The 26,996-nt window shown below is 37.9% G+C and overlaps 7 protein-coding genes and 1 non-coding gene across 8 annotated transcripts; 5 read left to right on the top strand and 3 right to left on the bottom strand.

Moving 5' to 3' along the window:
* Nucleotides 1-690: 690 nt before the first annotated feature.
* On the top strand, nucleotides 691-2,309 carry LOC111807755 (peroxidase 5-like). The gene is made up of 2 exons (XM_023693623.1): nucleotides 691-855; nucleotides 1,539-2,309. The coding sequence occupies exons 1-2, from the start codon at nucleotides 691-693 to the stop codon at nucleotides 2,307-2,309; spliced, it is 936 nt and encodes a 311-aa protein (XP_023549391.1).
* A 985-nt stretch (nucleotides 2,310-3,294) lies between these two features.
* On the bottom strand, nucleotides 3,295-4,926 carry LOC111807754 (peroxidase 5-like). Its single transcript, XM_023693622.1, has 2 exons — nucleotides 4,714-4,926; nucleotides 3,295-4,065 (listed from the first exon to the last, which is right to left on the bottom strand). Exons 1-2 carry the CDS (start codon nucleotides 4,924-4,926, stop codon nucleotides 3,295-3,297), a joined length of 984 nt encoding a protein of 327 aa, XP_023549390.1.
* A 2,602-nt stretch (nucleotides 4,927-7,528) lies between these two features.
* LOC111806668 (peroxidase 5-like) lies at nucleotides 7,529-8,921 on the bottom strand. The gene is made up of 2 exons (XM_023692047.1): nucleotides 8,691-8,921; nucleotides 7,529-8,293 (listed from the first exon to the last, which is right to left on the bottom strand). Exons 1-2 carry the CDS (start codon nucleotides 8,916-8,918, stop codon nucleotides 7,529-7,531), a joined length of 993 nt encoding a protein of 330 aa, XP_023547815.1. The 5' UTR covers nucleotides 8,919-8,921.
* Nucleotides 8,922-9,692: 771 nt separating this feature from the next.
* LOC111806667 (tRNA:m(4)X modification enzyme TRM13 homolog) lies at nucleotides 9,693-12,502 on the top strand. The gene is made up of 9 exons (XM_023692046.1): nucleotides 9,693-9,858; nucleotides 9,951-10,016; nucleotides 10,143-10,469; nucleotides 10,551-10,803; nucleotides 10,925-10,982; nucleotides 11,571-11,657; nucleotides 11,743-11,877; nucleotides 11,991-12,129; nucleotides 12,214-12,502. The coding sequence occupies exons 1-9, from the start codon at nucleotides 9,746-9,748 to the stop codon at nucleotides 12,446-12,448; spliced, it is 1,413 nt and encodes a 470-aa protein (XP_023547814.1). The 5' UTR covers nucleotides 9,693-9,745; the 3' UTR covers nucleotides 12,449-12,502.
* Nucleotides 12,503-13,287: 785 nt separating this feature from the next.
* Nucleotides 13,288-15,622, top strand: LOC111806666. Its single transcript, XM_023692044.1, has one exon. It carries the CDS (start codon nucleotides 13,452-13,454, stop codon nucleotides 15,387-15,389), a length of 1,938 nt encoding a protein of 645 aa, XP_023547812.1. The 5' UTR covers nucleotides 13,288-13,451; the 3' UTR covers nucleotides 15,390-15,622.
* A 1,559-nt stretch (nucleotides 15,623-17,181) lies between these two features.
* LOC111806664 (E3 ubiquitin-protein ligase HEL2) lies at nucleotides 17,182-22,321 on the top strand. The gene is made up of 7 exons (XM_023692042.1): nucleotides 17,182-17,543; nucleotides 18,696-19,001; nucleotides 19,179-19,387; nucleotides 19,825-19,873; nucleotides 19,957-20,046; nucleotides 20,216-20,278; nucleotides 20,397-22,321. Exons 1-7 carry the CDS (start codon nucleotides 17,376-17,378, stop codon nucleotides 21,987-21,989), a joined length of 2,478 nt encoding a protein of 825 aa, XP_023547810.1. The 5' UTR covers nucleotides 17,182-17,375; the 3' UTR covers nucleotides 21,990-22,321.
* Nucleotides 22,322-22,427: 106 nt separating this feature from the next.
* On the bottom strand, nucleotides 22,428-24,539 carry LOC111806665 (autophagy-related protein 8i-like). Its single transcript, XM_023692043.1, has 5 exons — nucleotides 24,434-24,539; nucleotides 24,269-24,324; nucleotides 23,647-23,699; nucleotides 22,771-22,889; nucleotides 22,428-22,655 (listed from the first exon to the last, which is right to left on the bottom strand). The coding sequence occupies exons 1-5, from the start codon at nucleotides 24,471-24,473 to the stop codon at nucleotides 22,567-22,569; spliced, it is 357 nt and encodes a 118-aa protein (XP_023547811.1). The 5' UTR covers nucleotides 24,474-24,539; the 3' UTR covers nucleotides 22,428-22,566.
* Nucleotides 24,540-24,583: 44 nt separating this feature from the next.
* Nucleotides 24,584-24,656, top strand: TRNAF-GAA. Its single transcript has one exon. It is a non-coding gene; the product is annotated as a tRNA-Phe (tRNA).
* Nucleotides 24,657-26,996: the final 2,340 nt, after the last annotated feature.

Below are 26,996 nucleotides of genomic sequence, written 5' to 3'. Positions count from 1 at the left end.
AAAAAGTCCCAACCTAATTTAATAATGTAATTACATTTATATTTATGCAAAAATGACACTATTTTTAAAGAAAAGTGTCAACTTTTTGTCTATTTCTTAACATACAGAATTGTTGAACATTGCATTTCGATCAATCCTAAGGAACATTTGGTATGGTGTTGTGGATATTCCTAAGTCCTATCGTTAAATGCGACAAATATTGAATGTCATCAAAGTTTGTCTTTTTAATTTCTTCTCCGAATCGAAATCCCTATTGATGAAACCCTTTTTTTTTGTCCTAATAATTGTTGCATCCTCCAATTTCTATGCCAAAGTCTTCGAAGATTTCGATCATATCCCTCTAATGTACTCTACTTTTCGATTGATCGATCAATCATAAGAATTCTAAATTTAAACATGTTTTAGCTTGGAGTAACCCTATGTTCGATGATATCTTGGAGATTTTTTAAGGAAGCATGTGAGTGAGAAAAAAACACGGTTAAAGAACTCATGTTTGTCTATAAAGATAGTCTTCACTCTTAGAAACATTTCGACATAGTAAATTATGTGTAATTTTCATTATATATATGATCGATCACGAACTCTTATCCATCTCTCTTCTCTTTCTTGTTTGTCTAAGCTAGCTAGTACAAAATGAATACTTTGAGGGGAGAAGCCAAGCTTGTGGGTTTGTTAATGGTGGGCATAGTAATGGCATCTAAAGCTTATTGTCAAGGCTTGGAATTAGGGTTCTATCGTCAGACATGTCCTTTGGCTGAACGCATTGTGAGAGCCACAGTGGCGAAGGCTGTTCTCCACAACCCTGGCATGGCTGCTGGCCTTATTCGTTTGCATTTTCATGATTGTATTGTTCTAGTAAGCCTCCATTACTCCTCCATCTTCATAACTTTCTACATTTTCTTCTATATTTACAACATTTTTGGATTATAGATTTAAACGGTAACGATTCAAATCGACCGCTAATAGGTATTGTAATTTTGGGTTTTTAAAACGTTTATGCTAGGGAGCGGTTGCCATGTTCTCCTTCCTAACCGATGTGGGATCTCATAATCTACCCCCTTCGAGGCCTAGCGTCCTTGCTAGCACTCGTTCCCTTCTCTAGTCGATGTGAAATCCCCCAATCCACCCCTTTTCTGGGTCCCTCGAGATTTTTAAAACACTTCTGGTAGGAGGGAGAGGTTTTGTTTTGTTCTCCTGCCCAATTGATGTGGGATCTCACAATCCACCTCTCCTCGGGGCCCAGTGTCTTCGCTGGCACTCGTTCGCTTCTCCAATTGATGTGAAACCCCCTATCCACCCCTTTCGGGGTTTAACGTTCTTACTGGCACACTACCTCGTGTCCAGCCCCCTTCGGAACTCAGCTTCTTCACTGGCACATCCCTCAGCTGGAGAGGAGAACGAAACATTCTTTACAAGGATGTGGAAACTCCACAGTAGACACGTTTTAAAAATCTTGAGGGAAAACCTAAATGGAGCTTAAAGACGACAATATCTCCTTACATAAACACTAATTCTATCTATGAATTAAACAATGACAGGGCTGCGATGCATCGATACTCCTCGACAAAACGTCGCAAAATCCCGATTCGGAGAAAGACAATTTCGCCAACCCATTATTACGAGGCTTCGAAGTAATCGACGACGCCAAATCCCATCTCGAATCCCTATGTCCAAACACAGTTTCTTGCGCCGACATTTTAGCCTTTGCAGCTCGGGACAGCGTCGCCATCACCGGTCAATTCACCTACGCGGTCCCTGGCGGCCGTCGCGACTCACTGGTTTCACATGGAGCAAACGTTTCCGACAACGTGCCATTTCCGACATCCGACATTGGGTTCCTTAAACAACGATTCGAACAACGAGGCCTGTCGTTGAGAGACATGGTGGCTCTCTCAGGCGCCCACTCCATCGGAATCGCTCCTTGCAGCGCCTTCTCCGAACGCCTTTATTTCTTTAACGATACAATTAATCAAACTGATCCGTCTTTGGACCCAAAGTTTGCGGCTTTTTTGAAAACTAAGTGTCCGTTGCATAGTAGGTTGAATCAAATAACGGCGGATTTGGATAATGTGTCGCCGAACCGGTTGGATGTTCAGTTTTTTGAGAATTTGAAGAGGAAGATGGGGGTTTTGTCGTCCGATCAGGCGTTGGCAACTGACCCTTTGACCGCGGCGACGGTGAGGAGATACCGGAGGAATAGAGCGGTGTGGATGAGGGATTTCTCGAAGGCGATGGTGAAGATGGGGAAGCTGCTGGTTTTGACTGAAACTCAAGGGGAGATTAGAAGGAACTGCCATTTTAAGAACTAGGGTTTCTTTGTTTGGATTGATTACCATTGGCTTTGTATGTAATTTGTTTCATTTTATGATTGATTTACACCCTTTGTTTTGGTTAATGTCGTTTCAAAATTACTTGTAATGGAAGATCGAGCACTCAAGTGAGTCACTGGTGTCACGGTCATGCTTGTCCTAGGCGTGTTGTCTATGACCGCATGCTCGTGGCATACCAAAACCCTTGACAGGTATCCATTATATGCTTTCATGATGTATAGTGTATGATGATTAGGTAGAATCATGTCTATGTCTGGTAGACATGAAATGCTCTAGAATGTCCTAGAGGAGGATGCAACAATCGTCAACTCCTCCCACCTAGATTTTGTATGACGGCGAAATCATGTCCAGGCCTGCTAGACCTAAATCGCCTCAAAATATACTATAGAGGGATGCGACTAGTTGTCAAACTCTTCCTACCCAGAAAGTTATATGATATTTAGCCGCTGTGTTGCTTTTGCTTGTAGTCATATTACGTTGTTTTTAATCTCTCTCAATCTTGCTTTCATTCTCTCTTTCAAAATCTCTCTACCCCGTTTTCTATAATATTCTTCTCAAAACGGGACTAGAGGCTTGAGCATACGTTGTCCGACCGTATGCGACACAATCTTAAGTTGGCTTGACATGACTCAATCAGTGCTGGGTGTGAGTGCTGCAAAATCACCAAATCTACAGCCAAGAAAAGTGCGATTGTGACAACCGACGCACTCTACTGGAAGGGCGTCACAAAAATTATTCAAAAATCAATCAATTACAAAATATTATTCAACAAAGAGAATTACAAGTTTCATATAACAACAAATGTACACTTTTTTTGAGTTCAACAAACAAAAAAACAATGAATCAATCACAACAACAAACAATGGAATAATGTAGCGAATTTGAACAAAACAACAAATGTTTAACGTAAGACACACACCAAACCACTTCTTTCCCTGTCGGTGCTCAAATAGAACCATTCAGATCAATTCACAAAGCTGCAATGGCGCCTAATCTCGCCTTGTGATCCCGTAAGGACATCAATTTTGCCCATTTTAACCATCGCCTTAGCAAACTTAGCAGCCCATTTGGAGCCATCATTGGCATTCTTCAACACCATCTTAGACGTCAAAGAGCTACTCAATAACGTCTGATCAGACGTCAACAGCCCACGGTTTTTCTTCAGCTCGATATAGTAACGGTTGTCCAAACGGTGCGGCGTGGAGAAATCAAGCGCCACGGCCGCCTCCTCGCTCCGATCACCACGCGGTGGCGGGCATTTGTTCTTCAAGTAATCAACATACGAGGGGTCCATTGAAGGGTCTTGTGAATGAGTTTCATTGAAGGAATATAGCCTCTTGGAGAAGGTGGGGCAGTGAGCTATTCCGATGGAGTGTGCACCGGAGAGGGTCACCATCTCCGACACCGACAGCCCTCGTTTCGCAAACTCGCTGGCGAGCTTCTCGGCGTTGAAAGCAAAACTAGGGAGAGTTCCAGCTTCTTCCTTCCTTGAAATGCAGCCATCGCGGCGGCCGGCTGGTACAGCATAGTTAATGCCACCAACTTTGTTGGCGCTATCACGGGCGGCGAAGGCGAGAATGTCAGCACAAGACATGGTTTGGGGACAAATAGCCTCAATTTTGGCCTTGGCTTCATCAATAACCTCGAAACCTCGTAATGTCGGGAAATTTGCTGGATGATATCTCTCAGCTGGGTTTCCCGGAGTTGATTCCAAAAGCACTGACCCATCACATCCCTGAAAAAATTACAACATAAAAAAAAACTTAGAAATCAAACAAAAAAGAAAACCCCGAGGTTGAATCGTGCTAGAAACCACGAGACTCCATAGTAGTATGATATTGTCCACTTTGAGCATAAGTTATTCTGTCACTGACTTTACTTATAAACCCATGATTTTTTCCTTAATTAGCCAATGTAGGACTTGTTAGGAATCACGAATCTAGCCAATGGTATGATATTGGAGCTTCCCCAAAAGGGCTCGTTCCATTGTGGGACTAAGTTAAGGGCATGACTCTGATACCATGTTAGGAATCACGACCCTCAACAATGGTATTATATTACTTCCCCAAAATGGCTCATTCCAATGTAGGACTAAGTTAAGGGTATGATTCTGATATCATGTTAGGAATCACGACCCTCCACAATGGTATTATATTGAAGCTTCCCCAAAAGGAGCTCATTCCAATGTGGGACTAAGTTAAGAACATGACTTTGATATCATGTTAGGAATCACTATTCTCCACAATGGTATGATATTGTCAACTTTGAGTGTAAACTCGGGTAGTTTTGCTTTAACTCATGATCATTCACTAAGTTAGTAACGTGGGACTCTTTCCTAACAATTCTCGACACAAACCCCAAGAAAAAAAAGATTGAATCATACCCTAACAAAGCAGTCATGGAAGTGCATTCTAATGAGCCCAGCAGCGATGCCAGGGTTACGAGAGACGGCGCGATCAACAACATTCTCGATAATGGCCTCGGCCTCGGGACACGATGATCGATAGAAGCCCACTTTTAGGGCTGCGGAAGCGAACGTGGAGAGGGAAAGGAAGAAAATGATGTAGGAAAGCTTGTGGGAGGAAGAATTAGCCATTGAAGAAGAGGGTTTTTGAGGGAATGATGATATTGTTTGCTTGGATTTGATGAAGAAATTTGGTGGAATGGGTAATGAATTTATAGGCTAAAATCAAAGACGGCTAATATGAAGTTGTCTAAGTTTGAATTTTTCTGTCACAATTTGCCCGAATTAGGTATGTATTTATTAAATTAATTTGGAAAGTAATAAAATATTGATATAATTAAATTTATCGTCACTGTACTTCAACTTTTGATTTGATTGATAATTTAACGTGCTTGAAATGATTAGTAATTTAGCGCGCTCGATTAGAAGGCTAATGTCACTTGTTATTTTTTTTTAAATGTTAACTATTTTTATAATCTCAACCAAACTTTTGAAACTATTAAAAAGATATATAATTTTTAGATTTTTTTAAAAAATTTTGACTAAGAATAATTCAAATTTGCGGGTAAGAAACATGTTAGGAAGCGAGATAATTTTTAATAATAGTGTTTATATGACTTGATAACTCGAATAATATGAACTATCTAACCCAAACTATAAAGATTGTTGGAATTGCATTATCGGAGTCGAGCCAGGAATGACCGCCGATTGGGTTGGTCCAACTAAGAAAGGTTTCCCTCGTCGAGTAATGGGAAGCGGGCTAGTCCCCGAAAATGCAAGTTACCATTTCTATCATTCATGTCCAGCAGAGGGACGGGAGACGACCATCTCAAGGTAACTAACCCAACATTCTACTGCTTTCTAAAAGACCAGCCCATTCGACGAAGCAATCTTGGACCCGTTTGGTTGAATGTTTGAAAAATCAAAATTTGATTCTGTTGGTGGGTTAATATTTTTTTGGTTGAGTCAATCCGACCAAACCGAAAACAGAGTACAACCCAACACAACTCTGTCCTATTTATAATATTTAATGTTTGTAACACATGTTACTTATGCGTTTGACTTTTAAGTATTTTATTTTTTGAATTTTATGAGATATTAGTTATTCCCGTAGATACATCGTAGGTAAATATTATTTTTTTAAATAATTATATATATATATATATATATATATATATATATATATATATATATAAAAATAAAGAACAATATGACAACTCAATCCACTTCAACCCTAAAAGATAGGATTGGATTGAGTTGTAAACTCTCGGGTTGCTCGAGTCAGGAACTCAAAATTTCGAGTTGGTCAAAAATATTTTTCCAATTTAACCCGTATGGCGTCTATACACCAAATGGAACTTTTTTATTAAATTGTTTTTTTTTTTCCTCCCTCCTTATCTATTATAATTTTATTTTTATTTTTTATTTTTAAAATTTTGACTGTCGGATTTTGAAATTTGGTTAATTAAAAAACGTGGGAAAATAAATTATTAATAATATAAATATATACATTTAGTTTCAACGACTAAGAATAAGATAAATTAATGTTTTAAAAAAACGACACACGAAGAGAAGAAGTCATAGACGCTTATTGATGTCGAGTTGTCAACTTGTAAATAAATTTTATTTTTAATAATATCAAACTGTCAAAATATATATATTATTCAAATTTCGACTAATGATTAGATTTTTTATATGAAAACTAATTATATATTCCACATTTAAAATACATTTATATGTATTTTTTAATATAATAATATATTTTTTATTGAGAATTGTTCGAGTTTACGTTCGTTAATTAAGAGGAAGATCATAGATGTATGAATAAGCGACTATCTTCCATTGGTACGAGATCTTTTGAAAAAATCATATGTAAAGACGTGAAAGTTTATACTCAAAGTGCAGAATATCATACCTTCGTAGAGATTCGTTGTTTCTATCATTCTTAATCTAAGTTTGCATTTTAGCGGGACGCTCCATAATCCTTACAAATTAAGGGTCGAAATTCACCATTGCAGAATAAAGAGCTTTTATCTTCGTCGGTTAGTATAAATTTGGTTTATAGTCCCAAAACGAAAGGGTACTGACCAACAGTAACTGTAAGAGATAGTCATCCATTAGATAGTCCACCAACCCCGTCATAAAAGACATTTTCTATGCGTGCTCTTTGATTCAGAAGCCCTCTCTTTCCAGCGCTAAGCACACTATTCTCACACCAAATCACAACAACTTTCTCGTGAGATCTCACATTGGTTGGAGAGAAGAACGAAACATTCTTTATAAGGGTGTGAAAACTTCTTTATAATAGACGCGTTTTAAAAACTTGAGAGAAACCCAGATGGGAAACGTTAAAAAGAACAATATCTACTCGCGCTAGGCTAAGCCTAAAGAGGATAACATCGGCTAGCGGTATGCTTAGGTCGTTACACCTCTTCTCTTGTTCCTAATTGTCTCCTACGAAGAACCCTAAAAACACTCATGCATGCCATGCATGTGTTTTCTGTTACAAAATGAGACGAATTCGTTTGAAAATAGCACAACCAACATTAGATCCTTAGCAAATTCAACCACGACACTACGATAATGATCATGCCATTCGTGTTCCCAACAATCATACATCTTTATTATGCTTCTTCCATTTAAGAAAACAACAAATAAAAACATTCTTAATTAAGAGATATCAAACTTAAATTTTCACTAATTCAAATAATCATCCTAAAAAGCTTCCTTTGAATCAATTCACAAAGCTACAATGGCGTCTAATCTCACCTTGCCATCCCGTGAGGACATCAATGGAACCCATTTTAGCCATTGCCATCCCAAACTCCACAGCCCATTTGGAGCCATGCTTAGCATTGTCCAATACCATTCTCGAGGTGGAAGAGCTACTCAACAATGTTTGGTCCGATCTCAACAGCCCATGGTGCTTCTTCAACTCGACGTAGTATCGATGGTCGAGACGATTCGGTGTCGAAAACTCCAGTGCCACTGTCGATTGCTCACTCGGCGACGACGACGGGCATTTGGTCTTCAAGTAAGCCGCGTAATTGGGGTTCATGGAAGGGTCTTGTGAGTGTGTTGCATTGAAGGAATGAAGCCTGTTAGAGAAGGTGGGGCAGTGCGCTACTCCAATGGAATGTGCGCCGGAAAGTGTCACCATCTCCGCCGCCGACAGCCCTCGTTGGGCGAAGCTGTTAATCAGCTCATTGGCATTGAAAGAGGGAAGAGGGAGAGCGTTGGCTTCTTCTTTTATTGAGATGCGACCGTCGCGGCGACCGGCTGGCACGGCGTAGCTGATACCTCCAACTTTGTAGGAGCTATCACGAGCTGCAAAGGCAAGAATGTCGGCGCACGACACGGTTTTGGGACAAATTGCCTCGATTTCTGCCTTCGCTTTGTCGATAACCTCGAAACCTCGTAAGCTTGGGAAGTTTGCTGGATGCTCTCGCTCAGCTGGGCTGCCTCGAGTGGATTCCAATAGGACTGAGCCATCACAACCCTAAAATTAACCAAAAACATGTTAATGTTATGAATCACGATTGGCTAACACCCGTAGACGTAAGAGAATTTCTTCTCTCCGAACCACGTAAATCTTTGTGTCTCTTTGTTTAATTTCTATTCATGGGTGTGTGAGTACAGTCGATCTTACTTCCACTTCCGCTACAACAATTGGGTATCATAGCATTTTTTGTTGTGGTATTACGACACAACACATAATGATATGATATTGTCCATTTTAAGCATAAACTCTCGTGAGTTTACTTTTGGTTTCCCCAAAAGGTTTCGTACAGATGTATTTCTTACTTATAAACACATGATCATCCGATTAATTAGCTAACGTGGGATCCACTCCCAACAGTCTTCAACCAAATAAAAAACAATATTTTAAAAATTACCCTAACGAAGCAGTCATGGAAGTGCATCCTAATGAGTCCAGCAGCGATGCCAGGGTTAAGAGAGACGGCGCAATCTACAGCGTTCTTGACAATGGCCTCGGCCTCGGGACAAGATGATTGATAGAAACCGACTTTTAGGGTTGCAGAAGCCAAAGTGGAGAGCGAGAGGAAGAAGATGATGCAAGAGAGCTTTGAGTACAATTGAGAAGAAGAAGCCATTGAAGCCATTGAAGCAATTGAAGCAAAGTTCAGTAATATTTATAGGCTGAAAAGATGAATTTTTCTAAGTTTGAACTCTTCTCTCTAATTCACACGTTTATTACTAATTCAATTCAAACAATATTATATAATTTATTAGTTGCATATATTAAATATTTTTTAATAATTTTTAATTTCTTCTTTAATCATTTAAAATTTTTAATCTTANAAAAAAAAAAAAAAAAAAAAAAAAAAAAAAAAAAAAAAAAATGGTCAACCCATCAATATTAATAATTTTTAATATTAATTATTATTTTTTTAAAAATATATATATATTTAGCCTCAAGGGGAGAGAGTCAAATCTTCATGTTGGATAAAATCAATAACAATACTTAGTCTATTTTCGTAGCATTTGTCCATTTTTTTAAATAAAATTAAAAAATAAATAATTTTTAATTAGCAAATTGTATTTATTTTTTAAAATAGAAATAATTAAATGAGCGATAGCTATTTTTAAGTGATAAAAATATTTAAAAAATATATAGTGAGTAAAAACTATGATATAATTAATATATATTAAAATTATTTTTGAAAAAAAAAAAAATTCTAAAGTAAATTATATTTTAACCTAAATAAAATGTGATATCAAATATCGAAGTTTTATTTGTAATTTACTAAATAATTTAGGGTTGAAATTTAATTTGGTTGTGTAACTATCCCGTTCAAGGTTATATCCATATTCCGTACGGGAATGAATTTTTTTTGCATCCAAACAAGCGGCATCTTCTAAATTTCGTAATTCAATTTCTAAGCTCCGTGAAGAAGAGTTTCGTAGGGTTTTAGGGTTCGTTTCGAGCATGAAGGCAGTGCCGGTGAGTGAAGAATTAGGTTTAGAAATGGCTTCCCGTTGTCAGTTTTGGCTTCCAAAGAAGAACAGATTCTGTGCGAATTCTCCCATTAACGATTCCAAGTACTCATCCCCTTGAACAGATTCTGGAATTAATGCTTATTTCAATCGCTAAGTTCTCTTATAATTGTTCTTTGATTTTCGATTTTTTTAAGGTTTTGTGGTAATCATAGCTCGAGAGCTGATACTCAGTGGGTTCCATGTCCTGTAGACCCGTCTCAGTAAGTTTCGTTCATTTATTTCTCATCTGTGTATTTGGTGTTCGTGAAATCTGATATAAATCTAAGCTTTGAATTTAGTAAAAATTGGTAGTGTATAATGTTCTCTGTATGTGTTCACTTCTCTAGCTCTGTGCTTCGAGAAAATCTTGAATGGCATGTAAAGAGGTGTCCGTTATTGAAACAAACTCAATCCTTGGCTGTCCAACCGTTCTATCAAAAGGGCATCAATGCTGGGGAGGAGGATTCGATATCGTCCGATGAATTGGCTTCGGGCTTTTCAGATAGCATTTCCTCTGAAATGAAGAGGAATATCGTTTATGGTATGTCTGGAGCTGAATTTCATCGGCTTCTTGCAAAGATTAGAGCTCTTCATGGGCTGATATGCAAGGATATTCAAGACTCTTATAGGATAAAGGAAGCTTGCAATATGTGGATTAAAGGAGAAATAGATAGGTACTTATGCTGTTAGCAATTGGTTTCTTTCAATGAGATTTAATGGGTTTTGTAAACTATGCTCTGTTTTGTTTTGGGTAGGAAAATTCCATTTCAAGAGAAACATGTTCTGCAGCAGGCGTCGATTCTTGGAAACATGGAGGAATTTGGAGTGCTGAGGAATTATGATGGAGGGGAACAATGTGAGGGTAACAGATCGTGTGGCAATGAGGCTAATGTTGCCCCTGCGGTAATTGAGTTCGGGGCAGGAAGAGGCTACTTAACTCAAATGCTTGCGGATTGCTATGGTATAAAAAGGGTGCTTCTGGTTGAGCGGAAATCGTACAAACTGAAGGTTAGAATTCGAGATTACGTCGTTATGTATGTCTAGATTTTTGGCAAATGGATCAACTAAACTTCATTTGGCTTTATATTCTTTATCTTTATGTGTTTTGTTATGCAAATTCAACCTCTAGGCTGATCGATCACTGCGACAGAAGGAGAGCTTGGTTTTAGAGCGTTTGCGAATCGACAGTAAGGTTTTCTCATATTTCATTTAATGCATTTTCAAAGACGGTCTTTTAACAAGCTAGAAAGGTACATTATAATTGTAACGGCCCAAGCTCACCGCTAGTAGATATTGTCCGTTTTTGGCCAGTTATGTATCACCGTCAGCCTCATGGTTTTAAAACGCGTCTACTAGGGAGAGATTTCCACACCCTTATAAAGAATGGTTCGTTCCCCTCTCCAACCGATGTGGAATCTCACAATCCACTCCCTTGTGGACCAGTGTCCTCGCTGGCATACCGCCCAGTGTCTGGCTCTGATACCATTTGTAACAACTCAAGCCCACCGCTAGTAGATATTGTCCACTTTGACCCGTTACGTATCGTCATCAGCCTCACGATTTTAAAACGCGTCTACTAGGGAGAGGTTTCCACACCCTTATGAGGAATGTTTCGTTCCTCTCCCAACCGATGTGGGATCTCACAATAATCATATACCTGCATTCTGAAAATGTTTAGTGTGTCCTAATTGCAGTATAGTTAAGTTCTTTCTTGTGTTAATTCCATCTGATTCTTGATTTTGATGCCACAAATATGGTTAAATTCTTTCATACAGTTGAGGATCTAAACCTGAACGCTGTTGAATCTTTGAGGCATAATCCTTACTTGGCCATTGGCAAGCATCTCTGTGGGCCTGCAACAGGTTGTTCAATCATATTAATGAATTCATCGTAAACTTTAGTTGTTACACCAACTAACGTTGTCTTAATACTTATTTTATTTCATAGATTTGGCTCTCAGATGTTGTCTTACCAAACAATCCAATCATGTCAATACTGAACAGTGCGGAGATAGGCCGAAATTGAGAGGTTTGGCTATAGCGACATGTTGTCATCACCTTTGTCAATGGAAGCATTACACAAGTAAGCAATCCTTTTACATCTTGCCATTATATGCTTCAACTAAGGTAGCTTTTTCCTTTTCTTTTGTTCAACTTCAGTACCCAATAGTTGTTTAAAGATGATCTTCCCTGCAGATAAGAGATACTTATTAGAACTCGGAATCACGAAAGAAGAATTTCTTGCTATTACATGGTTCACTAGTTGGGCAGTGGATGCTAATCACAGTGAAGATATTTCAGATGGTGCCGACTTGAAAACGTTTCTTCAATCTAGGTATCCATTATCACACGCTTACTGCTCGTATTGCAGCCTCGTGATGGACGATGGCCATTTTACTTAAACTTCTTATCGTTGCAGTGAAAATGAAGGCGATGGAATGAACGGAAGCACGGTAGAAGACATTGCTAGACATATGAATCCAGTGGAAAGAGCAGTCCTGGGATTTATGTGCAAGGAGATTATTGATATGGGAAGACTAATGTGGCTCAAGGAATGTGGCTTGGAAACACAGCTTGTCAAGTATGTCCCATCTAGCATCTCCCCTGAAAACCATTTACTTATTGCTAAATGCAGAAATATTTGTGCTGCTTAGATGCTCTAATTGAAAATTTCTTGATTTATCATGAGAAAGTCATTTGTTGAAGCATTTGTTGGTTTAAATTTTGTTTTATAATTACAATGTTTATCCACGTCAATTGGGGAGGAGAACAAAATATTTTTTATAAGGGTGTGGAAACCTTTCTGTGACAAACGCGTTTTAAAAACAATGAGGGGAAACCTGGAAGGGAAAGCCCAAAGAGGACTATATCTGCTAGGGCTGGGTCATTACAAATTTTATGAGATCCCATATCAATTGGGGAGGAGAACGAAACATTCTTTATAAGGGTGTGGAAACCTTTCCCTGGCAAATGTGTTTTAATAACCTTGAGGTGAAACCTGGAAGGGAAAGCCCAAAGAGGACAATATCTGCTAGGGCTGGGTTATTACAAATTGTATCAAAGCCAGACATCGGGCGATGTGCTAGCAAAGAGGTTGAGCCCTGAAGGAGTTGGGCATGAGATGATGTGCCAGCAAGAATGCTGTGCTAGCAAAGAGGTTGAGCCCTGAAGGAGTTGGGCATGAGATGATGTGCCAGCAAGAATGCTGGACCCGAAGGGGGTGGATTTGGTGGGAGTCCCACATCGATTGGAATAGGGAACGAGTATCGAGGACGTTGGGCCCCAAGGGGGTGGATTGTGAGATCCCACATCGGTTGGGGAGGAGAACGAAATATTCTTTACCAGGATATGAAAACTTCTCCCTAATAGACGCGTTTTAAAAATTTTGAGCGGAAGCTCGGAAGGGGAAGCTCGGAAGGAGAAGTCTATAGAGGTGGGCTATTACAATTAGTGTTGGAGTCGAACACTTCAACCGTTATCCTTGTCCACCAAGAAAGATTTTTATACAATTCTTTCCTTGAAAAAATGAGCATAGATTCCAAATCCGCTGACTCATCTCTTACGTAAGACTCCACTTCCATTCCCTATTAATTTGTCCCCAAATTCTCTCCTTTCTCTCTCACTACTCGCTACTCTTCACTTTCGCCACTTCCCCAAATGACTAACCCCACCGGCACTGTCATCTTCACCACCGTCGGACGCACTCAATACGGCTTCGACACCTTCTCTGTTCCACTCAATTCTCCCACCACTGAACACTGCCTTACCGACGGAATCTCCGTTAATTTCAATGCCCAATTCGTCGATAATCAGCTATCCATCGTCTTCATCTCTGAACGATCTGGCTCCCCTAGAGTTTATCTCTCCAATTCTCCCAATTCCGCCCCCAAGTTGCTACCTTCCGCCCCCGGAAGCTGCTTTCACGACCGACCCATTATCAGAAATGATCGCCTCTATTTTATCTCCGCTCATGAAAACCCCCATAAGCCCTTCACGAGCTGGTCCGCTCTGTATTTCACTGGGTTGGACGGTTCCGATTCGGTGACTCGCCTGACTCCTCGTGGGTCTGTCGACTTCAGTCCGGCGGTTTCGGAAAGTGGGAAGTTCGTCGCGGTTGCTTCTTATGGCTCTCGTTCTTGGGGCGGCGAATTTCAGGAGCTCCACACAGAAATTGTGGTTTTTAGATCTTCTGACCCGGATCGACGAGTTGTAGTTTCGGGTCGGGGCGGATGGCCGTCGTGGTCCGGCGACTCCACTGTGTACTTCCACCGACAGGCCGAGGATGGGTGGTGGAGCATTTTCAGAGTGGAGATTCCTGAAAATCTCGACTCCTCTGTCCCCCCTGTTCCGATCCGGGTTACTCCGGCGGGTCTCCATTGCTTCACTCCGGCCGCCATGAACGACCGGAAACGAGTGGTCGTCGCCACCCGGAGACCCGACAACAAATTCCGACACATTGAGATTTACAATTCCGGGACAGACGAATTCGACCCGATTACCCAGAAATTGAATCCCAGTTTTCATCATTACAACCCGTTTGTCTCGCCGGATTCCAACTACATCGGTTACCACCGATTCCGTGGAGAGTCGTCTCATGGCGAGTTAACGATTCCCCATTTTGAACGGATAATTTCCCCAATTAATGAACTCCGTATGATCCGAATAAACGGATCGTTCCCAACACAGTCACCTGACGGCAATTTCATCGCGTTTAATCCCGATTTCGTCGGGTTAAGAATCGTCAAAGCAGACGGCTCAAAATGTGTGACCGTATTGAAAGATCGAACCGCTTTTTACAACTCGTGGAGCCCAACGGAAAAGAACGTGATCTACTCTTCGCTGGGGCCCATTTTCGGGCCAGCGAGAGCGACGGTCCAAATCGCTCGGACCACGATCAACTCCGATGATCTCAACAATGGTGATAGCGACGAAGTTGCCGGTGAAGTGAAGATTCTCACAAAAGAGGACACCGGAAATAACGCCTTTCCGGCTTGTTCGCCGGACGGAAAGTTTCTAGTATTCCGATCTGGCCGATCGGGACACAAGAATCTTTACATCATCGACGCTGTGAATGGTGATTTCGGTGGCGAAGCACGACGGTTGACTGACGGACCATGGATCGACACAATGCCGAGCTGGTCCCCGGCGGGAGATCTCATAGCGTTTTCTTCAAACATGCATAATCCGAAGAACACCGAAGCGTTCAGTATCTATGTCATCAGGCCGGACGGTTCGAATTTGAGGAGAGTTCACGTGGCTGGACCGGAAGGGTCTAGTGACGTGGACAAAGAGAGGATTAACCACGTGTGCTTTAGTAGGGACGGGGAGTGGCTTTTATTCACGTCGAATTTGGGTGGGGTGTCAGCAGAGCCGGTGTCCATGCCCAATCAGTTTCAGCCATATGGCGATCTGTTCGTGGTGAGGTTGGACGGGACCGGGCTGCGGAGACTGACGTGGAGTGCATATGAAAATGGGACTCCCACGTGGTATTATGGAAGTGAGCTGGCGCTTTCCGGGCTGAGTTTGAAAGATGAGGTGGTTGGTGAGAAGTTGAAGGGGGAGTTTGATGAACCCCTTTGGATAACGTTCAATTGATGACATGTGTCATGTGCCACGTGGAATATTGTCGAGATTTAGTGGAGTTTTAAAATAAAAGGGAACAAATTCTATATAATAGAATTTGATTCTGTCCCTAAAGAATATCCAATTTATAAATCTTTATTGCAAAATTATATTTGTAATGGAAGTTATTAGGTTGGATTGTTCCGATTTTATTATTGGTAGCGTGTATCTCCTTTTAGGTGAAATTGAAATGGTAAATTTATTTACGTGTGCAAGTGGACGAGCATGAGATAAATATTAAAAATCCTCGAGAAGCTCATCAAAATATAACTATCTTATTTGATTCCTTCTCAAGAATCATGTGTTGGTTCGAGATGAGTTCTTGTCATTTCATTTTGACAGAAGAAACGTCCTAACCGTAAACGATGGATACTAGGCGATGTACATATTGACCCGTGCAGTGCTGTAGCCAACGCGTATTGAAATTGACCGGCCCGCACAAGCGGTGGAGCATTTGAATTTCTCGTCATATATTATTTTAATCCAAGGAAAAAAAAAAAAAAAANAAAAAAAAAAAAAAAAAAAAAAAACAAGTGGCAATGGGCCCCACTTTGAATAGACAAACTTGGACAAGAAGTCGCTGGATCAGAAAAGGCTGCGCACGTTCACCAACTCCTTTTACTGTAATACCCTGTATTTTATTTTATATATGTATTTATTTATTTATTTAAAAATTATATAAATGCGTGTTCTTCAAAATTAATTCATTAGGATTAAAAAAAAAAAAAGTTATTAAATTATTAAATATGTTTTGCGTATGCTCCAAACAATTTAATTATTTAAAAGAAGTTTGAAATTAATTTTATTAAACTATTTCTTACTCCACCGTAGAAAACCGAATTTTGTTATAATAATTTAAAATATATATAATTTTTAAAAGTTAATATGAACTATATATATTTAATTATAGTCAACACGAGCATACCTCAATAATATATTTTTTTTATATATTTATTCGAGATAAGAAATTCAAATACCGGAAGTAATTGGGCTTGGGCTGTAATTAAGTGTTCGGCCCAAGCCCAATCCAACTAAAAAGGTTTGGCAAAATGGGAAAACATATATTTTAATATATAAATTGAAATGAGTGAAATGACTAAAATACCCAAATCATAAATGGTGGCGAGCGCTATAACTACCGAGTAATTGATTTAATTCTAAAATCCAAATAACAATAAAAGTCAACAATAATTTGTATTACATGCTATCTTTTCACCTTCCATACTCTAATTTTTACCATTTTTTTTGTTTCTTTTTTACTAAATTAATAAAAATACTGTTGCTCTTATTTTCTTTTTTTATTTTTAAATTATCCTTATGATTATTTTTAGATGAAAATTATTAATATATTAGTTTTAAAAATATTATTAAAGTTTTAAAAGTTTCATAATATCTTTAGATTAAAAAATACTTTTTAATTTTTTTTAATTAAAAAAATACTATTAATACATATAAATAGAACTAAATACCACAACTCATAATAAATAAATTCTATCTATATACTAAAATAAAAAATAATTGTAAACTATATATATATTAGAAAATTTTAAAAAGATTTAAAGATATTAATAAAATTTGGAAGTATTTTTTAAATATTTTGAAAGTGGAAGGTATTTTAATAATATTAAAAAATTCTAAAATTTGAAATTTTAAGAATATTTGTTAGTTTAAAATTATTTATTTATTTATTTATTTTGTTGGAAATTGGAATTGTTGGAAGGACATGAAATTAAAAATAAAAATAAAAATAAAAATAAAAAATTGGTATGTGGAGTGAGTTTCGTCTCGGCGCCCCGAATTCTCCTTCGACCCTTTTTAAGAACTTTCTGGGAATCCATCTCGTTCTTCAAACCCTAATCATCTCCTCATTCCAGATTCTTCAAACTCGAATTGCCGTCAATTTTTGAGGATCTCAATTACACTTTTCTCCTTCCCGGAATCGTTGAGAAGAACACAACAATGGATGATAGCTGTGCGGTGTGTGCCGATGCCCTTGAATGGGTTGCCTATGGCTCTTGCGGCCATCGGGATGTCTGCTCCACCTGTGTTGCTCGCCTTCGATTCATTTGCGGTGATCGCTGCTGTTGCATCTGCAAGTCTGAATCTACCGTCGTCTTCGTCACTAAGGTGAGGCTGCAGCTATTCCCCGTTTTATGATCGTATTCAATCTTTGGCGGTATTTGATTGGTGAATTCTGACCTTTATTTTTCTTTCATATGCAACTTTGGGGTTTCCTAAGTGATCTACTGCTGTAGTTGTATTCGATTTCTTTTTGGAATATTTGTTTCTCACTTTAGTTTAATGAATTTTCTAAATTATGATTATGTTTCCGTTTCTGTTCGATTCGGGCTCTCATACTTATACCAAAGGAATGTCGTATGCACTTCGAACGTCTGATTATTCAATCTTTTTCTCCGTGATATACTTATAGTTCATTTATCTCTCTCTCTCTCTCTCTCTCTCTCCCTCTCTTCTTTTCTTTATTTCTTTGATGAAACTGCCTTAGAAACAATTTTACGTTTTGTTAGTACAAAACAAAATCATGAACTTAGGAACAATGGTTTCGTTGTGAATAATAATTTTTTCATTATAATACATTCACAATTTTCAAAAACAAATATGAAAATGAAAACAGAGAACTGTTAAGAACAGTTTTCCAAAACACCACTTAGCTCGATCTCTCACTGAGCTTTATATTTTGTAATGTTCTTTTTATATGTTTTTGGCAATATTGGTGTCCATAACATTGATCAGAAGTTTTCCGGATACAATCACCATTATTGATTATAGCCTTAGAAGCTCTCAGTGTTNTTTTTTTTTTTTTTTTTTTTTCTTCTTATTTTCAGTGATTTGTACTTTCAGCTGACTTGCTGAGTAGTTAGGACTATTGAAATTTGAAACTGAAGTAAGCCACCCCTCAGTGAACTAGATAAATTTCTGAAGTCTTCTTCAAATTGAAAGGATGATACTTGTAGATCTCAATGTCACTAATTCTAGATGGCTGCTAACAAACACAATCTAATAAACGAAATATGTGCTCCCACCACCATACCTTATTATCTCCGTTATCTTGATTTGTTATAGTCCTTCTTGATACTCTGGAGCTCCCATCCCTCATTCCGTATTTATTGAGAGACAAGAGAGAACTTGGTTGTTATCACAGTGCTGAAATTTATAATTATGTGGATTTGGTGCTTATTCAAATAGTAATTTAATTGAGTTTGAGGACTGTTTTGTTGTTTCATTGGGCTGATGTTGTCGTGTTTGGTTCCGCTGTAGGCCTTAGGAGATTATACAAGGACTATTAACGACTTCACAGTCTTTCCTTCTGAACCTAGAGAAGGTCGTTGTGGATCCTATTGGTATCATGAAGACACGCAAGCATTTTTTGATGACGTCGACCACTACAAGATGATAAAAGCAATGTGCAGGTTGTCATGCAGTGTGTGTGATAAGATAGGTGAAGATCAACCAAATGATGGCTCAAAGCGCCGAGGAAGATTTCGGAATATTGAACAGCTAAAGGGTCATTTGTTTCATCGACATAAGTTGTTTATGTGCAGCCTTTGTTTGGAAGGAAGGAAGGTATGCTTATTATTCTTTTTAAGATACTCGGTGGTAGGTTGGACATTGAAATTCATAGCAGATTACTCTTAGTAGATAGTTATGATGACAATAATTATATGTGAACTTGAACCGGAGTTTATCTGATCTTTTCTTTGATTTTAACCATAGTGCTGATTAGCTTGTCTGGTGTCTCAGATTTTTATTTGTGAACAAAAGCTGTATAATAGAGCACAACTGAATCAGCACATACACACTGGTGACTCTGAGGTGGACGGAAGTGAGAGTGAGAGAGGTGGTTTCACCGGACACCCAATGTGTGAGTATTGCAGGACTCCTTTTTACGGAGATAATGAGCTGTATACTCATATGTCAACAGAGCATTATACATGTCATATATGCCAAAGGTAAGCTAAGAATCCATGCTTTGTGATTAGAATGTATAAATTTAAACTAAACTGGCAGTCCAACCTAAACTGAACTATACCATGATTTCATTTTGTTTTTTTTATTTACTTGAACAATCTTCAATCTATTTTTTAATAGACTTGATTAGCAACTCATCTAATCAGAATTCAGTATCTTTTAGAAGGATTCATTGGTTAAAATTTATTTGTATATATTTTCGTAACTAAACTTTCCATAAACTCCATTTCGGTTTAATATAAGTGCGTTGGGATGATAAAAAGAAAGAAAGAAGAAATGGATTAAAAGAACTGAACCAATCAGTTCTTTTCTTGTTCCACTATTCTTCTTCAGGGAATCAAACGTTTTAATAACTTAGAGTAAAAANTTTTTTTTTTTTTTTTTTTTTTTTTTTTTTTTTTTTTTTTTTGGGTTGCAGGCTCCATCCTGGACAGTATGAATATTATAAGAATTATGATGACCTGGAGGCAAGTTGTTTAACTATGAAATACTGTCTTTTTAATCACTGTTTTGTGTTTTGAATGTAATGCATCGAACTTTTTGGCCACAGATCCATTTCCGACAAGCACATTTTCTTTGTGAAGATGAAACCTGCCTTTCTAAGAAGTTTATAGTGTTCCAATCTGAATCAGAAATGAAGGTAACTTAGAACATTGAAGAAGGTTTTGTGTGTATGTGTGTGTGTGTTTAGTAAATGCTTTCNTTTTTTTTTTTTTTTTTTTTTTTGCCCACTTCTTTCAAGTGTCTAAGGCTCTAGGCCTTCTCCATCTTATTGCATTGTTTCTTCATTTCTATTTTCTATTTTTCAGAGGCATAATACTATTGAACATGGTGGCAAGCTATCTCGATCAAAGCGAAATGCTGCTTTACAGGTATGATATTGCTCTCCCAATTCTGGTCTTTAAGAAATCCAGTTCGTCTCTTGTATGTCAATTTATTGTTTTTTTTTTTTTTACATCGTATTTCCCTTTTGTGCATTAATCTTTTCAGATACCAACCAGTTTTCGATATCGAAGAAGTAATGACCAAGATAATCGCCGTGGTAGACGAACATTTCGTCGTGATTCTTCTGACGATCTACTTTCTGTAGCCATTCAAGAAAGTTTTGAAACAGCCAATGTTGATGACACCACTCATGACCCACTACCTAGCGGACAAGTAGACTCAGATCAGGGAAATATAAGCAACATTGATCCCTTAATTGAACCATTTGAATCATTATCCACAACAGATTCTGAATCAGCTTCTAGATACCTTCAAGCATTGGGTCATTCTAGGAATTCCCAATTGGGGCAATCATCCTTTCCACCCCTTTCAACAGCATCTAGCAGTAGCCATCCAAAACCCATTCAGGACAAAGATAATAACAGTATGGCTGCTCATCTTCGCCGCAAGAGGAATGTGACTGTAATAAATCCTGCCCAAGGTTGGCCAAAATCAAGTCGTGCGCCTGTGGTACCATCAAATAAATCATCTCAAGCTTGGCCTGCAATAAATGTCAATCATACGGCATCGAGCAGTTCTGGGCAGACTAAGGGTGTTGTGACCGTCAGTAATGGCTCTTCAGGCTCTGGTTACTCAAATGCTGCTCAAATGCATGCGAAGGGTAAGACTAGTTCTTCGAGTGGATCGGGTAGTAGTAGCAGTAGGATCAGCCACTCTGCTTCCGCTCCCAATCTCACCGACATGGCTTATACTGAACCCTCGGTTAATGATTTCCCTCCTGTATCTGCGGCACAATCACGGAAGGTGCCCTCAAGTAGCCAGAGTTCGATGAACACGGAAGATGTCCAGACAGCAAATAAATCTCTAGTTGAAAAGATACGTGCTGCACTTGATTTTGACCAAGATAGATATGCCATTTTTAAAGATATATCTGCACAATATCGTCAAGGTCAGATCGACCCGGAAATGTACCTAGACTGTGTGCAGCAGTTCGGTTTGTCACATCTTGTGCTTGAACTGGCTAGGCTGTGTCCTGATGCTCAGAAACAGAAAGAACTCGTGGGGATCTATAATGCTAGTTTACAGAAAGAAGTGATCCAAGAAAATGGTAGGGCTCAAGATAGCATTCAAATTAAAGACAAGGGTAAGGGAAGGAAGGGTAAAGGGAAGTCTACAGATGTTAAAGACAGCAGTTCAAAGGACAGTTCAAAGGACAGATTAGCAGACAGTATCTTGAGCAGTGTTCGGGAGCTGCAGTCGAGTCTCAGGCCATTGGAGGAAGATGTTGAGGTATTATCGAAGGGTGAGTACCGTGGTTTGAAAGGCAAAACGAAGATATCATCCGATGACCAGCAAAGTGGGACAGGAGGACAAAACAGACAACCGTCTACTGGACTCTCGAACCACCAAAGCACAGGGGATGGAGATGGTGGGGGGAGCAAGCAAAGAAAGAAGACCTCCAAGTTCCATAGAGTTCGTTTAGGCGATGGTTCGGTTGCTGCACTCTTAGATTTAAAAAACTCCAACCCTGCTTCAGACTCGGACCCATCCGAAAGAGTCGAGGATGGGAACAATACCGCTGGGGCAGTGCCTGTTCGGGGTGTGTGGCGAAACGGTGCTCAGAGGCTTTTCTCCTAGCACAGATCGGTGAAATGTAATATTTTGTGGATATAGAAGCAACAGAATGCGAGCGATCGAACTGGCTGGAGGATTTATACATCCAGATGGGTCGAAAGGATGGCGAAATTTTTGGATTGGTGATAAAAGCAGCCTGTAACGTGGCATGCTTCATATGGCTTCATATTCTGAGTAATCATTTTGATATCATAGTGTGGATAATATGATATGTTGCATGATGAAATTTTTTCTGATGTTTAGACCTCACCTTGAGTGTATTTAATAACCCTTCCTATAAGGTTCATGTTTCCACAGGAATGCTTGCCTTTCAACAAACTGCAAAGTTGATGCTATTGTATGTTTCTTTGAAATTACACTTGTGTTCTTTTTCATAGGATTTCATTATAATCTAAGTTTTGGGTTCATCGGAGATAAAGTGGGTCTATAATTCGGACATAATTTTAAATATGAAGGTATGATATATGCATTATATATAATGTTCACATGATAAAAACAAATTTGTCTATGGATATATTGACAGCAGGAGGAGTAGCAGAAATATACAGCTTCAGCATTGGCAAATCTCAATCAGATGGTCCTAGCCAAAGGTCTTTTCACTGCTGTAACACATGTACAGAAAGCCATCGTCGTCCTTGTATGATTCATACACCGTATCCATTAAGCTAGCTGCAAAAGTTTGAGGTCAATCATGAAGCATGTTAGTAACTGGCATTCGAAAGACTTGGACACGAGAGCGAGCGCAAAAATAGGCAGAGCAGCATCAGCTCAAATGCAACTCTACCTGTTTGAGGCAAAGTATTCTTTACAAATACAAAGAGAGCTTTTCCAGGTGCTAGATGAAGCCTGGTGCTCAGAACATGGATGAATTGGCCAACAGACATGTCTCGAGGAATGAGGTACCTTTAGTCAATAAGAAAGCAAAAGAGATTCAATAGAGAAAGGAAAACTATATTGGTACAAACAATATGTTCTTTTGATTATTGTAGTTTCTCAAATTTTTCCCTTTTCTAGAAAAGGTTACTAAGATTTTGAAAACAAGAAATAGACAAGTCGTGTTCCTTAAAAAAACATGAGAAATGTGAAAAAGAATTAAGAAATAAAAAACAAGAACAGTGAGATACGGTGAGACCCCACATCGATCACATCGTAAGGGGTGAGACCCCACATCGATCACATCGTAAGGGGTGAGACCCCACATCGATCACATCGTAAGGGGTGAGACCCCACATCGATCACATTGAAAGGGGTGAGATCCCACATCGATCACATCGAAAGGGGTGAGATCCCACATCGATCACATCGAAAGGAGAGAGGAACGAGTACAAGAACACTATCAAATGGGTAATTGACAAGGTGAGAAAGCTTTGGAACCCAAGTGTTTTATGACAAAACATGATTCAACTTTTCAAAGCCCATCACACTGATATCTGTAAGTTAAGGTATAAATAGATAAACAGTATGCAGATTTTGGGATGGCCAAAAATAGATAGCTAGAAGATTTATAGCCAACAAAAACAAACATTACCAATCAAGAAGTCAAAAAGTGTGCAATGATAATATATGTTTTCATTCAATTGATTTTCAGAGACAGTTAAATGAAATCAGTAGAACTGAAACATTGAGGAAGCTCAGAAATGGTGGAGATTGAGAAACTCACTTCTTCTTTTCCATCTCTGGAAGTTCACATTTCTCATATCTCTCAACAATTACCTGCAATTATAGTCGAAACATCAAAAGGAAACCATTATTTCACTTTCATGGATTCTGGAGGAAATGAATATCTCTCTAGCATGTACACCTCAAAAATGTAAGAAGATTACATAATTCAGACAGGATATTATTTTCCGTGGCATTGAATTTTAGCAACAATTCTATAGCTCTGTTCAAGGCGACCAAAATCGAAGTCACCGTTGCATCGCTTGAAGACAATCAACAAGCATCTTCTATCCACATACAATTTTGTTCTTGGATAGCAAAGGAAACGTTGACGGAAATAATCTGATAACTTTAGAACTTCATTTGCCGAGAGGACTTATTTGGAAAGCATCATTCATAGCAAATTACGCGAGCCATTGGCAGAGATTTCTTAAAGATGAAGAACAATAAGAACCAAAGAATTCGACACCTACCGACTCTCCGAGTCACCGATATTATATATCGACTAAATTCACAAATTCACCATTATCTAGAATAATTTCTCGACAAAATCCGATACAGACGCATCTAGAACTGAATCTTCTCTAGTCAAAGATACATATGATGAGAATTTTGCAACTTACAGGGACTCGATCGGGATACTTGGCCAAGATTTCGAACGACTCCGCAAATCGTTGTTCTATGAAAAAAATCAACGCCGTAATTATACAATGATCTCCAAAAATATCAAACGAGAGAAAAGTAACGATAATCAGCTGCAATTTCAAGGCACAAAAGATCAATCATACCGTAGGTGAACTCATCTTTGAAGGATTTGGTTTTTCCCATTAGCGATCTCTTTGCGATGCCGTCCAAAATGAAAGAACTCGGAAGATGAATAAAAAGAGAAAGATAATAGAAACACTTATTTAAGTTTTATTTTATAAGTCAACAACTAAGCGGGGATAGCTCAGTTGGGAGAGCGTCAGACTGAAGATCTGAAGGTCGCGTGTTCGATCCACGCTCACCGCATTCTTTTGTATATTTTATGACATTTTTCACCCGCGTACAGAATGACAATTTTACCCTTTTATTTAGGACAGCGTCTGAATTAATGCACTGGATATTTGTCTTTTTACCAAAAAAAAAAAGTGAAATATATCAAATATTTCTCAGCTTGGTAACAAAATGACAAGTCTGCCCTTCTCTAACGCCAGTGTCAGTTCAGTTCAGATCAGATCAGACATGAATGCCATCATTTTTTTGTCTTTTCACCAAATAATTTCAGTTTCATGCCAAATGACAATTCAGTCCTTTTCTTAAACCAACTGGATTTCAATTTAATTCTTTTTTTTTTTTTTTATTATCTCAATATTAGTAAATGTAATAATATATATCCTGAAAATTAGAGGCCATGTGACCTTCCTCCACTATAATAATTCAATATTTTTTCATTTTCTTATATCTTATTCTATAAATGTGGTTCAACATTACTATACCATTAATTATGATATAACATAGTAATAATTTAAAAAATATCTATAAATATTATTAATATTCAAAAAAAAAAAAAAAAAAAAACAAAAGAGTGTTGTGTCGGTGGAGAGGCAGAGGGAAATGAATGTCGTGATGTCGGCAAAAGAAGCTTTACAGATCATTGCCATCGTGCCAATACCATCAACACGTCACCCTCACTCCCCCATTTCCCACTCCAGATCCACTAATTTTTTTAATTCTATATAAAATTAATATTATTATTTAATAATTAAAAATAATAAAATAATATTAAATTTAGTCGGCCTCTTTCAATTTTGTATCTAATAAATTAATAATTTAAAAATACGACTATTTTAATAATTTTAAAAAATAGGAGAGGTGAGATATTGAAGCACAGATCTTGTGGGGAAGACTAAATAATAAGTACTGAAAAAATAAGAGAAAATTTTATATTTTGCCAACCAAATCATGGATGGCACACACTATGAAGCCATGTTCCCAATAATAATAATAATAATAATAATAATAAATAAATAAATAAAACCGCGTTTTTCTATATATATATATATATATATAACAAGATAACAACTTTAGGTGGACAACCTAATTTAACAAGACGACCCATGTGAGATTCCACATTAGTTGGAGAGGAAAACGAAACTAACGGTGGATTTGGGCCATTAAGAATGATATCAAAGCTAGATACTAAGTAGTGTACTAGCAAAGACATTAACTCTCCAAATTGTGGATTATGAGATCTCACGTTAGAGAGAGAAACGAAACATTTCTTAAAACATCAGAAGGAGCAGATAATTGTGAGATTGAGAAAGAGGTAATAATATATTTATTTTGCCTTTATAAATTAAAAAAAAACGAACGTTTTTATAATATTTTAACCCCATATTTATCCGCAGCCACACATTTTTCGTGGGGCAATCAGACCCGCCTCCGCAGTCGCCGCCCGACGACGGCAGGGACAACCCGTAGGCGGCGGTCACCGGCCAAACCATTCTCTGGGGAGTTTAATTTTCTTTTTCTTTTTATTTTATTATTATTATTTTTAAAATTCACTGATTTAATTGGTAACAAAATCTCGTTCACCTTATATTATCCATCCACATTTAATAACAATAGTCCGTACAATTTTATTGTGACACTTTTTAACCTAAAGTATAATTAATTGGTATATAATAGTTAATTAATTAAAATTATTAAATCTTTGACGTAGATAACTTTTAAGCCACTATCTCATGAATTAATATAATAATTATTTTTTTAAGTAATAATGAAGATTAATTCGTCGATACTTAACATTATATTATGCACTAACCTCTAATTTAAGAATCGAAAGAATTCAAATATCTGGTCTATAATTGGTGACCTAAGATTATCTCACCTTCACCTAACTCGAAAATGAAATTATAAATATATTAGGAACTTGGGTGGGTGATGATAGCAACATTTTAAGTGGATTTTAAAATAAATAAAAAAAGTATTTTTCAAAATCAAAATGTAATTACAATTTTATTATTTTAAAGAATGTTTGTTATATAAATTTACAAAATTATAATATTTTATAATTAGAGTCTCAAATTAGTTTTTCCCCTTTTATTTTTTTTAATTTTTTCTATCGTTCTATAGTGTAAATTAATATAATTTGCGTCGTTTCTATTATATCATCATAAAATAATTGTTAGACGAACACGACTCTCCACAATGATATGGAGTGGACTTTCATCATCCAACACCTTCCCTCGAACAAAGTGCGCCTCCCCTTAATCGAAGCTCGACTCCTTTGGAGTCTTAGTCATTTTTTACTGTCTTGGAGGAGGCTTAACTCATTTTCTGTTGGAGTCCTTTTTTCGATATTTGAGG

The sequence above is a fragment of the Cucurbita pepo genome, chromosome LG12 (assembly GCF_002806865.2).
Source record: "Cucurbita pepo subsp. pepo cultivar mu-cu-16 chromosome LG12, ASM280686v2, whole genome shotgun sequence".
In the NCBI taxonomy this organism is placed as follows: Eukaryota; Viridiplantae; Streptophyta; class Magnoliopsida; order Cucurbitales; family Cucurbitaceae; genus Cucurbita; species Cucurbita pepo.
This window is presented reverse-complemented; position numbering and strand designations above follow the sequence as displayed.

What these genes read in the sequence shown, in the direction of transcription:
- LOC111807755 (XM_023693623.1), top strand. Translation starts at nt 691, where the DNA reads ATGGCATCTAAAGCTTATTGTCAAGGCTTGGAATTAGGGTTCTATCGT. An exon ending in TTCATGATTGTATTGTTCTA is followed by an intron (nt 856 to 1,538) that starts GTAAGCCTCCAT and finishes AAACAATGACAG; the next exon opens with GGCTGCGATGCATCGATACT.
- LOC111807754 (XM_023693622.1), bottom strand. Translation starts at nt 4,926, where the DNA reads ATGGCTAATTCTTCCTCCCACAAGCTTTCCTACATCATTTTCTTCCTT. An exon ending in TCCATGACTGCTTTGTTAGG is followed by an intron (nt 4,066 to 4,713) that starts GTATGATTCAAT and finishes TAATTTTTTCAG; the next exon opens with GGATGTGATGGGTCAGTGCT.
- LOC111806668 (XM_023692047.1), bottom strand. Translation starts at nt 8,918, where the DNA reads ATGGCTTCAATGGCTTCTTCTTCTCAATTGTACTCAAAGCTCTCTTGC. An exon ending in TCCATGACTGCTTCGTTAGG is followed by an intron (nt 8,294 to 8,690) that starts GTAATTTTTAAA and finishes GGTTAATTTTAG; the next exon opens with GGTTGTGATGGCTCAGTCCT.
- LOC111806667 (XM_023692046.1), top strand. Translation starts at nt 9,746, where the DNA reads ATGAAGGCAGTGCCGGTGAGTGAAGAATTAGGTTTAGAAATGGCTTCC. An exon ending in TGTCCTGTAGACCCGTCTCA is followed by an intron (nt 10,017 to 10,142) that starts GTAAGTTTCGTT and finishes TCACTTCTCTAG; the next exon opens with CTCTGTGCTTCGAGAAAATC. An exon ending in AGAGCGTTTGCGAATCGACA is followed by an intron (nt 10,983 to 11,570) that starts GTAAGGTTTTCT and finishes TCTTTCATACAG; the next exon opens with TTGAGGATCTAAACCTGAAC.
- LOC111806666 (XM_023692044.1), top strand. Translation starts at nt 13,452, where the DNA reads ATGACTAACCCCACCGGCACTGTCATCTTCACCACCGTCGGACGCACT.
- LOC111806664 (XM_023692042.1), top strand. Translation starts at nt 17,376, where the DNA reads ATGGATGATAGCTGTGCGGTGTGTGCCGATGCCCTTGAATGGGTTGCC. An exon ending in TTTGTTTGGAAGGAAGGAAG is followed by an intron (nt 19,002 to 19,178) that starts GTATGCTTATTA and finishes CTGGTGTCTCAG; the next exon opens with ATTTTTATTTGTGAACAAAA. An exon ending in AGAATTATGATGACCTGGAG is followed by an intron (nt 19,874 to 19,956) that starts GCAAGTTGTTTA and finishes TTTTGGCCACAG; the next exon opens with ATCCATTTCCGACAAGCACA.
- LOC111806665 (XM_023692043.1), bottom strand. Translation starts at nt 24,473, where the DNA reads ATGGGAAAAACCAAATCCTTCAAAGATGAGTTCACCTACG. An exon ending in CCAGAGATGGAAAAGAAGAA is followed by an intron (nt 22,890 to 23,646) that starts GTGAGTTTCTCA and finishes TATTGACTAAAG; the next exon opens with GTACCTCATTCCTCGAGACA. An exon ending in GAATACTTTGCCTCAAACAG is followed by an intron (nt 22,656 to 22,770) that starts GTAGAGTTGCAT and finishes AAACTTTTGCAG; the next exon opens with CTAGCTTAATGGATACGGTG.